Genomic DNA, 13,881 nt, shown 5'->3' with positions numbered 1-13,881 from the left:
TGGATCTACTTTTTGGCCACCCTTGGGGGGCCAAAACAAATTCTTGCACCAGGGCTCTTTCTACTTTAGCTTCGCCACTGCGTTGAGGTGGAGAGCATGATAGCATGCCAGGGAGTGGACGTGGGGGGCAGGATCTGGGGGCCAAAGCAAATGCTGCTTGCCCAGGGTCCAATCAATTATAAAGACAGCTCATCAAGTCCATCAACTCATCAACAATCCTTTCATCAAGTATTAAAAGGAAGTAGATTTGTGTTTAAATTAAATATATGTAAAAATAAATGATAAAAACTCATCCATATCTTTAGTATATGACAGAATCCTTCAGCTATATACAACCACGTTTGGTCAGACAGTGCTTGAAAACCAACAATTAGTCTCTATGGTCTTCCCTTATTCACTCCTGCAAAGAAACAGGGAAGAGACCATAGACACTAGATAGTTTTCAAACATTGTCGATCCCAAAGTCCTTTAAGCTGCACTCATTGTCAAGTTTGACTGTTATTCACAAGGAAAAATAGTCCCTACTTTTTTCTCTCAATATTATAAAGCCTACAGCACACAGGAAAAAATAAAACCCAATTTGGCAAACAGGAGCTATTTAGAAGCAGATGAGATCAATTTTACTCTTTGTAACAAAAATTCTTTAACCTGGCTATTTGTGGCTGAATAATGATATATGGGATGGGTAAAGACAGACATGTATTCGGCGTGTCATGTTTTGCACATCGAAGAGTCTTTCTCTCCAACATGTCCTGTGAAGCCAAATGAACCCTGTCTTCACAAAACAATGGCAACTTTCTTTTTTATGGAGTTCCAGCAAAAATGTAACCCTTCCCCCACCCCTGTAAAGACAAACTGGGGTTTATACACTAAACAGTGCATTTCGATGAATTGAAATCATATTTTTGATTTTCAGTTATGCTGAAGGATCTTCCAAATAGTTATTTTGGCCATTATACGTGTACGTTGAGCATCTGACATGAAGCCTTGGATTCCGACAGGATACATAGCAGAGGACATTCTCCTGGATGGGTGGTTATATAATTGGCATTCTCTGGTTAATCTTTCGGTAAATGTATGCACTGCAGAAGGAAGATTAACAGGCTGGAGGAAAATCTTTCTTACAAAACTCTTGACTGTAATTGAGTTTTGAAGCTTGAATGCAGGTTTTTTTTTCTTTCTATTTCTAATGAAATAATGAAATGTGCAGGTTCTAAGGAACACAGAAGCTGTACATGGCTTTATGAGAGCACCTCGGCATTGAAAGGTATGGAGTAGGACCTTTCCTTACAATCTTATTAAACTAAACATATTCCAATGCAATGGTGTAGGCTCACATTACATTAACAGTCAATACATCCGTTCCACGGCCGCGTTTTGTAAATTAATTTGCCCTGTGTAATAGTAGACACTGAATCTCCCTGATTAAAAGAGTTTTGCAGAAAATGAAATGGAATATGAAATGCTATCTTAAAGATGGTTTGGAGAGGGTTTTCTTCAGATTACGATGCACTACCTTATCTGTCTTTTAGTTTGTCCTGTGGGATATCAGACTCTGCCTGTCTCTGCAGTCCTTCAAACAATCCCTAAAACACACCTCTTTCAAAAAGTCCATCAGCTCTCCCCATAACTCTTCATCTCCTACAGCCTGTTTCTGATGGAATAACACCCATCAGGGTCAGCTAAAAAAACCCACTTTCGGGCTCGATTTAATATTTTTGGATATATAAAAAACACATCACTATTTTAAAACATGTTAACATTTTAAAATATTTTTCCAAATATTTACTTATTTTAAAAGTTTACCCAAAAATATTAACACATTTAAAAAGTTTATCCAAAAATACTAAAATCCAGGCCGTTGTTAGATATCTGCCACTATCCGCATCCACTGTTATGCTAAATTAACCGAAAATGGCATCAATTGCAGACAGCAGCGAATCAGCATCAGCTATAATGCCACCAATTGTAAAAATAATAAGTAAATTGCATCACTTATAATGTCACTGAATGAAAAAACTGTGCTGAATATAATGCTACATTAACTGCGGGAGATTTATCTGAAAAGTGGACAAATTAGTAAAACCATTTTTGAGACCTGAGCCGGGACTAAGCGAAGTGCAGGTATATTCATATTCTCTGTTTTATATTCAATGTATTTACTCAGGCTCCCCTCAAGTTGAAAGGGTAATCCAGACATGGACTCCATGCTCACTGTGAATAGAGGGGTATATTGGCAACACCTTGCTAATGAGCCCCCAAAAAGGTTGAAGCAACCATCTGTGGTTGCTCTATCTCTGGGGCAGAGGGAACTTGCTGGCATTTCTTTCTGGACTGCCCAATGAGTGGGATCAGTCTGATAAACTGTATAGATTCTCTCTGTAATAGCACAAGTGAGAAGAAACATTTGTGAGACCTGAGCAGGGGCTAACCGAAGGACATTCTATTGAGCTCTCCGAGTTTTTGCCAGTTCTCATATTCTCTGTTTTTGTTGAAGAATTTGAGAAAGATAGTATATGTACATAATGTATGTGAGAAGCATAGTGTATGTGCATAGTGTATTGAGAAGGATAGTGTATGTGTATACTGAGTGTGAGAAGGATAGTGTATGTGCATAGTGAGTGTGAGAAGGATAGTGTATGTGCATAGTGTATGTGAGAAGGATAGTGTATGTAAGAAGGATAGTGTGCGTGCATAGTGTATGTAAGAAGGATAGTGTATGTGCATAGTGTATGTGAGAAGGATAGTGTATGTAAGAAGGATAGTGTATGTGTATATGGTATGTGAGAAGAATAGTGTATGTGTATAGTGAGTGTGAGAAGGATAGTGTATGTGTATAGTGTATGTGAGAAGGATAGTGTATGTAAGAAAGATAGTATATGTGTATAGTGAGTGTGAGAAGGATAGTGCATGTGTATAGCGTATGTGAGAAGGATAGGGTATGTGCATAGTGAGTGTGAGAAGGATAGTGTATGTGCATAGTGTATGTGAGAAGGATAGTGTATGTAAGAAGGATAGTGTGTGTGCATAGTGTATGTAAGAAGGATAGTGTATATGTATAGTAAGTGTGAGAAGGATAGTGTATGTGTATAGTGAGTGTGAGAAGGATAGTGTATAGTGTATGTAAGTAGGATAGTGTATGTGCATAGTGAGTGTGAGAAGGATAGTGTATAATGTATGTGTATAGTGTATGTGAGAAGGATAATGTATGTGAAAAGGATAATGCATATGTATAGTGAGTGTGAGGATAGTGTATGTGTATAGTATGAAAAGGATAGTGTACGGTACATGCATAGTGTATGTGCACAGTGTATGTGTATAATGTATGAGAGAAGGATAGTGTATGTATATAGTGCATGTAAGAAGACTAGTGTATATGAATAGTAAGTGTGAGAAGGATAGTGTATGTGCATAGTGTATGTGAAAATGATAGGATAGTGTATGTGTATAGTGTATGTGCATAGTGTATGTGTATAATGCATATGAGTAGAAATACAGCATGGTACCTTCTCAAGTGACCTCAAAAGCTTACAATAGACTTGGAGACTCCGAACTGAAATAAACCTGAATTACAGAGTAAATACAATGTTTGGGAGGCTTATATTTAAATTCTGCTGATTGCACAAATAAAAAAAAGACTGATGGGCAAAAAGGTGATTGATGGCTAAAGGACAGTGACTAGATATTGATTTTATTCACAGATCAGACGAGGAGTGACCAATACAGGGGAAAAAGCAGGAACAGTAATAATATATATATATATATTTCTATGTTATATAAGAACAAATATAACTCATGTAGCCTTCTATAAATATTGTATTATTTGTATCAAAGTATTAAAAATGAAGAGACTGCAGAGACCTTAAAATTGTTGTCTAAACACAATGATAAAAAAAGGATTGAACAAAGGCTTTTCTGATAACAAAGAGATTAAATGAAAGCGCTGGTACATTGAATTCTACCCATGCATTCCCAATGCAAGCAAAATATCACTTTTGTGCAATTTATATTTAATTAAAAATATAAACAGTTTGGGAGACCTCATGCTGTTAATAGGAACAGCAAAGCACAGAGATAAACAAAAATGTTAAATAACTGTCTGTGGTTATTACGTTGTAACTTTTACCCGCAGAGTCCTTGTGGGTATGTAGATAAAGTTATGTAAGAGAAACTAGGACGCTTTAATGTTATTTAACTACGATTTAATGAACTATTAACTGCATCTATCAGGGTTATTCAATAAACTGTCAATTATTGGGCTATCGACGTTAATTCTAAATGAGTTCTAAATATTGGCCATAACAGCCAAACCTGAACAATAAAAAACAAAGATTGAGAATTTCTCCAGTTCAGATTATTTATCCCAAACTTTGAAATAATAGTATCTATATTGTGCTTTAATTGTAAAATAATATATTATTCATATCTGGGCCTAGCACTGGTAAATATGTAGACCGGTACATGAGTGGACAGAATATCTGCCTGGATACCTTGTAGCCGTGGATGGGAGCGCTTATAGGGCGAGTACCTTCTGTAGCAGAATAATGTTGAAAAGGCATCCATTAGTGACATAAAATACGTGAAGCTCACAGTTTCATTTTTTGTTTTGATGCCCAGAACAGAGACTGCTGCTTATTATGGTGGGCATACGTTGCTTGCTATAATGTAATAAATCTCCACTACAAGGATACTCATTCTCCAGATATCTCTTCTTTTTATTCCATGACGTTCTTTTGAGTGTGCTATTGTTATTTTTGGGAGAATTTTCTGGATAACTTGTAGCCATGGATGGGAGCACTTACAGAGCGAGTACCTTTGGTAGCAGAATAATTAACATATTAAAGAGAGTCTGTTATCTCATACACGGTAGAGTCCTTGTAACTGTTTTAGTTATGTGTTCATCTATAAGCAGAGCAAGGGCACTGGGCAGGATGTCATTAAATTGTAAGGAAGTGTGGCGGAACCAGCCTCGCCACTGGGCATTGGAGAAGACTGATTGCCAGCCTCCTGCCATGTGACTATGGCCCCTGGGATGTATTGCCTGCTCTCCTGTACTGCTGAGGATTGCTACCAACTAGGTGGATTTGGCTATGGAGCTTGTGTAGTGCCCTCAGTTGGTAGCAACAGTAATATGCACTACCTGAATAGCAAGACTGGTAATTTGCATATTCGGGTAGATTTGCATATGCTAATTCTGCATGCAGGAGAGACATATTGTGTTAATTATGGTCTTCTCCACCCATTTATGAATATGTAATTATGCTATAATAAGTCACTGTATGTTGCCTGCTATGATTTGACTGTTTGTAATTTTATTGAGTTTTTACAGCAATGTTAGTGTAATGACCATATGGGCTATTCCCAAGTAAAATAAAGTTTTAGTCAGTTCTACTTCACTCTCAATTTGGAGTCCTGTCTCTTATTGGGGGAATCTGGTACAAGGGATTGCTATGTTCTGCATATTCCCTTGCTATAATCACTCCTAAGCTCTTTTAAGAGCTCGTTCCTGCTTCGCTCTGAAGGAAGAGAGGTTCGGCCTGCGGTGGTTGTGGTGTTGGCTAGAGTGCTTGGAATCCTCAAGAAGCGCTAGGAGCATCCATCAACGGAGGTACCCAGTCGGGGTACCAGGTGATCCGTAACAGTAAGTTTTCAATTATTATTTTTATACTTACAAAAAACGGAGAACACTATTGTTTATCCTTTTGTTTTATGTGGTGCACATCACTACTACTCTGCTGTAGAAAAGTATCAGAGCGAAATTCCACAAGTGTGCTTAAAACCACTATATGCTGAATAGTGCGGAGCTTGTTTATGCTCCATTGCATGTGAGTGGCACATTGTGGACTCATGTGTTGTGTGTACCTCACTTAAGCTGGCATAATATTGGTTATTTCCTGTACCTCTGTTTTCTCCTATATGTTACCAAGAAGCGAAACCAATACCAGACATATTGCATGATTATTATTATGTTATTATTTATATAGCGCCATCAAATTCCGCAGCGCTTTACAAAGGGTGGACGAATAGACATGTAGTTGTAACCAAACAAGTTGGACACACAGGAACAGAGGGATTGAGTAAAGTGACACAAAAGGTAAGGATGGTATTAGAATAATGGTAGTTGCAAGAGAAGAAGTGGGTTTTTAATGATTTTTGAAGGAGTGGAGACTGGGTGAGCATCTAACGGAGGAGGGAAGTGAGTTCCACAGGAACAGTGCAGCCCTCGAGATAACTTGTGATAACTTGTGAATAGGCAGAACACTATTTTGGGTCAGTTTTTTATAAACCTGTTACTCCTTGTTTTGCTTTTATGATTTTTATGAAGACACTCTAAGGTTGTATTGTGTATTTTTTCTGCTTTTTACGTTTACATTTTTCTTATCATCATCTGGTTTTTCTACCTATTTCTCACTTGGCGCATCCTGATCTTTGTTTTCTGGGTTGTATTTGTATTTAAGGGTCTTTAAAGGGAATCCCCTATATTCAGGTGTGCTGACTCTCTATTTCTCATCATTTGTTTAGCGCTGCTCCACCCGTACTCTTTTTGTCTCTAAGCACACACGTGCATGCACGATATTCCTCTGCAGATGCTAGACCAAAGATAGACAACATCACCCCAGATATTGTAAATACTTCTCCCATAATGCTCGGATAGCTATAATGTTGGCAAAGGATCAGGGGAGATGTAATCCACACTTGCTTACCCTGTGCTAGAGTGAGACCACCCAGAGCATTATGGGATGACAGTGTCACCCCATACACAGAGGTGAATTTTACTCTTCCTGAGATAAGGGTTGAGAATCTGTTGCTTGCAGAGAAGTGACAGTCCTCATTTAACAGACCCAAAATAAAATCATTATAAATGCTTACACGAGGACAGGCGTCTTCCCCTTGTTGTCCAACCAACATATACAGAACTTCGTCTTTTTGAAGTTTGAATATCCCCACCAGGGAGGTTCCGTGGGCTCGCGTTGGCGTTTTTCCACCTTTCCCGCCACCTGCGCCATAACCTGCAACCCTAAAACGGTAAAACAAAGAATTAATCAAAATCTAGACTATTCAATAAAAGGCAGTTTCCTGAAACTGAAGCATTAATGAAAAAACCAAACCCTTGCCCCCAACTGATTGCGGCGCGCATCTGGTTTTCTTTTTATCGGGTTATCATGCGTACTTAATCAGTGCTCTGAGAGTTTCGTTTATTTTGGAAGTCGCTCCCTGCATGCAGCTCCGAGAGCGGATTACTCATTTTGTAGAAAGGAGATACTTGTGTTGATAATTATGACAGAAAAGGCATGAATTTCTCAGTTCATCTGCAGCCGCTGCTGAAAAGTTACTTTCTTACTCGGTATTAAACAGGTTTTCCAGAAGTGTTAAACTTCCATTCTTGACAAATTCATTTATGCGTTAAAAAAGGAACCTTGTGGGAACTGAGAAATGACTTCTACCTTGTCGTTGTGCAAATAATGCCCACGTGCTCTGCCTTTAATTTAAAGTGGAACTGTCACTTGCCAGGATTTCTTATATTAAGTTTACTTGTTTCCTGGTGTATCAAATATATATTTCTGTTAAAATGGAAATTAAATGTAGAAATCCTCTTTATTCCCCAAACTAGGATTACTAACCAAACATCAGCAGAAACGTAATGAAAATAGGACTAACTTTATTGGTCACAGTACACACATTTATTCATCGACCCCCGGCAGAGGTTCATTAGTTAAAACACTACAGATTCCACCCAAGTGCCTCTGTGTCTGGGAGATAATTAGACTGAAAACCACTAATTAACCTTCAGACATCAAGGTGCCTTAACTAAATACCCCAAAACATATATTTCTTCACCACTAAACCCCACTTATCAGGTATCCGTGGATAGCTAAACCAGAGAGCGATCTTCAGTTCAAATAGCGCCCTGATTCTCTGCACAATGTAGTATCACCACCCTGTTAAAATTTTGACCGGCTGCGGCTGAGTTCTGAGCCGATGACTATTTCATTCGGTTGACCTGAGTTGGGAGGCTGCTGCGGAGGACGTAGCCAATATAATTAGGTTACAGGGTGGTCGGATTTCAGAGCTCTTGGTCTCATAGTGGTTGGTAGTGGAAAGGCAAGAGCGACAGAAAGGTGACTATAACTCTTTTCCTCTTAGTTAGGATAGCCTTGTGACAGTAAGTGTATCACTACATGTCCCTCTGTTTCTCTGATTGACAGCTTAGTTGTGATTTGAATGAATCAGCATCAGTTTATCCATAACCAGAGGACAGCAGCCATATAAGTCAAACATTACAACCTTTATGTTTTCAAAATCCACGTTTAGTTCCGTATAAACAGGTTGGAGGCGAATGAAAAGAAATGACAAGGTAATGCAATGTTACTAATAATAAAAAATTAGTTTTCTGCTCAGACTGAGATATCTACTGCAGCATGCTGCACACAGATAGACATGATAATGTACACCCTCATAGGCATAACTACATTCAATTCTGCCTGTCTGCCTGTCTGTGTCTCCAGAATCTATAGAGGATGTTGGGAAATGAGGACAGTTTCTGTTCTGCACTAAAACTGCTTTTCTAATAAAATTGAGAGTAAAATAGCCAAGCAGTAATTCACCAAGTCACTTATTTTGGTCTCAATTCTGCGATCCAGATTCATTCCTAAAAACTCAAAGGTTAGATAATAATCTTTTAAGAATCGTTCATACTGATTACACATCAGTTAGTGTTCAGAAAGGTCTGCAAGGTACACAAAGGCCATTTGACATTAGTAACAAAATTCAAACAGGCCACATTTTGGAAAAACACATAAAAAGCATGCTAAAACCACACGCTCTAATAATAATGGATCCACATATTCATAAATCACATTGTGTCTTGTAAATAGATTGTTTGGGGAAACTGCAGTTATGGACAGATAGCGAACATGAAGAAGAAAGGGAATTCTGTCTCCAAATGTCATAATGAGGTTTATAATCTAAATGTTACATTGCAGTGAACTGAAAACCAAATTCCCAGATATAGGCACATCTTTATGACTGTAACTCAAATACAGAATTTGGACTCTTTTCAATTTAGAAACATAGAATGTGACGGCAGATAAGAACCATTCGGCCCATCTAGTCTGCCCAATGGTCTAAATACTTACATTAGTCCCTGGCCTTATCTTATAGTTAGGATAGCCTTATGCCTATCCCACGCATGCTTAAACTCTGTTACTGTGTTACCTCTACCACTTCAACTGGAAGGCTATTCCATGCATCCACTACCCTTTCGGTAAAGTAATACTTCCTGATATTATTTTTAAACCTTTGCCCTTCTAATTTAAGACTATGTCCTCTTGTTGTGGTAGTTTTTCTTCTTTTAAATATACCGTATATACTCGAGTATAAGCCGAGTTTTTCAGCACATTTTTTGTGCTAAAAAACCCCAACTCGGCTTATACTCGAGTCAGAGTCTGTATTATGGCAATTTGCATTGCCATAATACAGACTGGGGGAGAGGGGGGCTGGCAGAGCTGTAACTTACCTTTCCTGCAGCTCCTGTCAGCTCTCTCCTCCTCCGCGCCGTCCGTTCAGCACCTCGGTCAGCTCCCAGTGTAAGTCTCACGAGAGCCGCGGCTCTCGCGAGACTTACACTGGGAGCTGACAGAGGGAGCTGCACAGACCGCGCGGAGGAGGAGAGAGCTGACAGGAGCTGCAGGAAAGGTAAGTACAGCTCTGCCAGCACCCCTCTCCCCCCACTGAACTACCAATGCTGGACCACCAGGGAGTGAGAGCCCCCCTCCCTGGCCAGCTAGCAAGCAGGGAGGGGGGACGAAAAAAAAAATTAGTAATAATAAAAAAATAATAATAAATAAATAATAATACAAAAATAATAATAATTAAATTAAATAAATAAAAATAATAAATAATAATTTTAAAAAAATTAAAATAATAAAAAAAAATTGCCCACCCCCCACCAAGGCTCTGCAACACACACTGCATTCATACACACACACTGCACTCATACACACACTGCACTCATACACACACTGCACTCATACACTCACACTGCACTCATACACTCACACTGCACTCACACTGCACTCATACACTCACACTGCATTCATACACTCACGCTGCACTCATATACACACGCTGCACTCATATACACACGCTGCACTCATATACACACGCTGCACTCATACACTCACACTGCATTCATACACTCACACTGCATTCATACACTCACACTGCATTCATACACACGCTGCACTCATACACACGCTGCATTCATACACACACACTGCATTCATACACACACACTGCATTCATACACACACACTGCATTCATACACACACACACTGCATTCATTATACACACACTGTAAATATTCAATTAATATATTTTTTTTAGGATCTAATTTTATTTAGAAATTTACCAGTAGCTGCTGCATTTCTCACCCTAGTCTTATACTCGAGTAAATAAGTTTTCCCATTTTTGGGGGGTAAAATTAGGGGCCTCGGCTTATATTCGGGTCGGCTTATACTCGAGTATATACGGGTAGTCTCCTCCTTTACTGTGTTGATTCCCTTTATGTATTTAAATGTTTCCATCATATCCACATATATCTCCTTTCATTTTGTGTTCGGAGAATACATTTCTATGTCTTATCCCAACCTAAAATCATGCCTTACATTCTGATCATGTGACAGTATATACAGAATAGAAAGTTTAAATGTAAGGAATAAATGTAACTATATTTTATGGGTGCGTAGGTGTGAAGCTGTCATTGAAGCAGTAACATTTAAGTAGTGAAGGATATAAATGCACACAAGAGTTTAATTGTGATAGTGTAATTACACAGTTTAAGAGGATTGCTAATAAGAGTAATATGAGCTGTAGTGCGGCAGTAATTATACTCCATGAAGTGCCCTCTACACCATCCGTAGAAATCAGTAAGACCCACGCTGTCTGTATAACAAGACCCGGCTGGGGAGAACCTTAAAAGATAAGTCTAATTAAGGCTCAGATAACTAGCCTGAGACGCATGTGTTTTACGGAGCTGGGCAGCCTCCCTCTATTATGGGATGTTAAATAAGGCCTTAGATTTAGCGAGGGAGTTTCTCTAAAATATTATTACTCTCCGATTCTTGGTTCCAGGCAGGATAAAATGTCATACCATATTAAACTAAAAAAATATAGAAACAAAAATCTGTGTTAACTGCTTGAACAGAATATATCAGCACAATATTACAATATCCTACTGTAAATTAATAGATAAATTACCTGTATGTGTTTGTTTCCGGTACTCTCCACATCTGCACTCCTCTGAACGTTCCTGTTCCAACAACGACGCTGATGTTAAATTTACCGTACTCGTCATCACACATTTTCTGGTTCGGCCCATATGGTCCACTGGCCCCACATGTGCTGAATAGCCAATGACCTACAAGGCACAGCACAAGTGATCAGCATTGTCTCAATTCATTTCAATTCATTTAAAGACACTCTGTTATGTCTCTGCTTTAACCCCTTAAGGACACAACTTCGGGAATAAAAGGGAATCATGACGGAATATTTTCGCCATGTGTCATTATACAATTCAAAGTAAGGGCTGGGCTGTTCTAAGTGTAAGTGGAGTCTGACCAGGGGCGGGGCTGTTCTGAGACCTTTTAGGTAACATACTAATAACAATGTATGCAACTAAAATGTAATTTAGAAGAACAATGTATTACACAGACTGATTTCTAAACACATTTATTGTAGTTTAAAGACACATTACTGGGAGTATTATTACCGTGGAGCTCTGTTATACACTCAGACACATTACTGGGAGTATTATTACCGTGGAGCTCTGTTATACACTCAGACACATTACTGGGAGTATTATTGCTGTGGAGCTCTGTTATACACTCAGACACATTACTGGGAGTATTATTGCTGTGGAGCTCTGTTATACAGTCAGACACATTACTGGGAGTATTATTGCTGTGGAGCTCTGTTATACAGTCAGACACATTACTGGGAGTATTATTGCTTTGGAGCTCTGTTATACACTCAGACACATTACTGGGAGTATTATTGCTGTGGAGCTCTGTTATACACTCAGACACATTACTGGGTGTATTATTGTTGTGGAGCTCTGTTATACACTCAGACACATTACTGGGATTATTATTGCTGTGGAGCTCTGTTATACACTCAGACACATTATTGCTCAGAGTATTATTGCTGTGGAGCTCTGTTATACACTCAGACACATTATTGCTCAGAATATTATTGCTGTGGAGCTCTGTTATACACGCAGACACATTACTGGGAGTATTATTGCTGCGGAGCTCTGTTATACACTCAGACACATTACTGGGAGTATTATTGCTGTGGAGCTCTGTTATACAGTCAGACACATTACTGGGAGTATTATTGCTTTGGAGCTCTGTTATACACTCAGACACATTACTGGGAGTATTATTGCTGTGGAGCTCTGTTATACACTCAGACACATTACTGGGAGTATTATTGCTGTGGAGCTCTGTTATACAATCAGACACATTACTGGGAGTATTATTGCTGTGGAGCTCTGTTATACACTCAGACACATTACTGGGTGTATTATTGCTGTGGAGCTCTGTTATACACTCAGACACATTACTGGGATTATTATTGCTGTGGAGCTCTGTTATACACTCAGACACATTATTGCTCAGAGTATTATTGCTGTGGAGCTCTGTTATACACTCAGACACATTATTGCTCAGAGTATTATTGCTGTGGAGCTCTGTTATACACTCAGACACATTACTGGGAGTATTATTGCTGCGGAGCTCTGTTATACACTCAGACACATTACTGGGAGTATTATTGCTGTGGAGCTCTGTTATACACTCAGACACACCAACAATACAGTGCTCTTAGAAAAGAGGGACATTAGGATAGAAAAAAGTAACAGAGGGATTTGGGCCCAAAATTGGGACTGTCCATTGTTAATAGGGACATTTGGTAGGTATGAACATAGCTTGTGGCTCTGTCCCAGATTGCTATGAGTGCAGGTGTCTCAATTAACTGGCCGGGATGTTAGCTTCGGGTAAGATATTGTTTAAGAATATATAAATATATATATTTCTCCAGTACAATGTATCAATTAATGTTAACACCCACTTGGTGCTCATTGTTTGTGAATGACTAATATGTTCTAAAATGGGAATTAAGAAAACAAACAGCTCAAATATTGGCATATAAGTGACTGAGCGAATAGAATCCTATATTCCCATTTCTTAAACCAAGTAATTCATTCACAAGACGACCTATAAATAGAGATGTCGCGAACATAAAATTTTCCGTTCGCGAACAGCGAACGCTAACTTCCGCAAATGTTCGCGAACGGGCGAACCGGGCGAACCGCCATAGACTTCAATAGGCAGGCAAATTTTAAAACCCATAGGGACTCTTTCTGGCCACAATAGTGATGGAAAAGTTGTTTCAAGGGGACTAACACCTGGACTGTGGCATGCCGGAGGGGGATCCATGGCAAAACTCCCATGGAAAATTACATAGTTGATGCAGAGTCTGGTTTTAATCCATAAAGGGCATAAATCACCTAACATTCCTAAATTGTTTGGAATAACGTGCTTTAAAACATCAGGTTTGATGTTGTATCGATCAGGTAGTGTAAGGGTTACGCCCGCTTCAGTGACAGACCAAACTCCCCGTTTAACGCACCGCAAACAACCGCAAACAGTCCATTTTGGATACCAAGCTATCCATGTCCCGTTCCTTGCCCTTACTGATGTCATTGAAGGTATCTTCCTCTACCCAGCCACGTACAACACCAAGGGTCCCCGAAAGGTGACAACAAGCCCCCTGTATTTTTTTTTTTTTAAATGTACACTACTGTTACACCAGATATG

At 39.1% G+C, this 13,881-nt stretch overlaps 1 protein-coding gene across 1 annotated transcript in view; it reads right to left on the bottom strand.

Moving 5' to 3' along the window:
- ALK (ALK receptor tyrosine kinase) overlaps positions 1–13,881 on the bottom strand; it is a 713,383-nt gene that overhangs the window by 88,221 nt on the left and 611,281 nt on the right. The window contains exons 12-13 of the mRNA XM_063441954.1: positions 11,261–11,420; positions 6,871–7,018 (exon numbers count right to left, since the gene is read on the bottom strand). Of these exons, the coding sequence (XP_063298024.1) occupies positions 6,871–7,018; positions 11,261–11,420 (308 nt within the window). The remainder of the gene's footprint in view (positions 1–6,870; positions 7,019–11,260; positions 11,421–13,881) is intronic.

This window comes from Pelobates fuscus, chromosome 2, assembly GCF_036172605.1.
Source record: "Pelobates fuscus isolate aPelFus1 chromosome 2, aPelFus1.pri, whole genome shotgun sequence".
NCBI classification, from domain to species: Eukaryota; Metazoa; Chordata; class Amphibia; order Anura; family Pelobatidae; genus Pelobates; species Pelobates fuscus.
The sequence above is the reverse complement of the archived record's forward strand: the minus strand, read 5'-3'. Positions and strand labels throughout refer to the sequence as shown.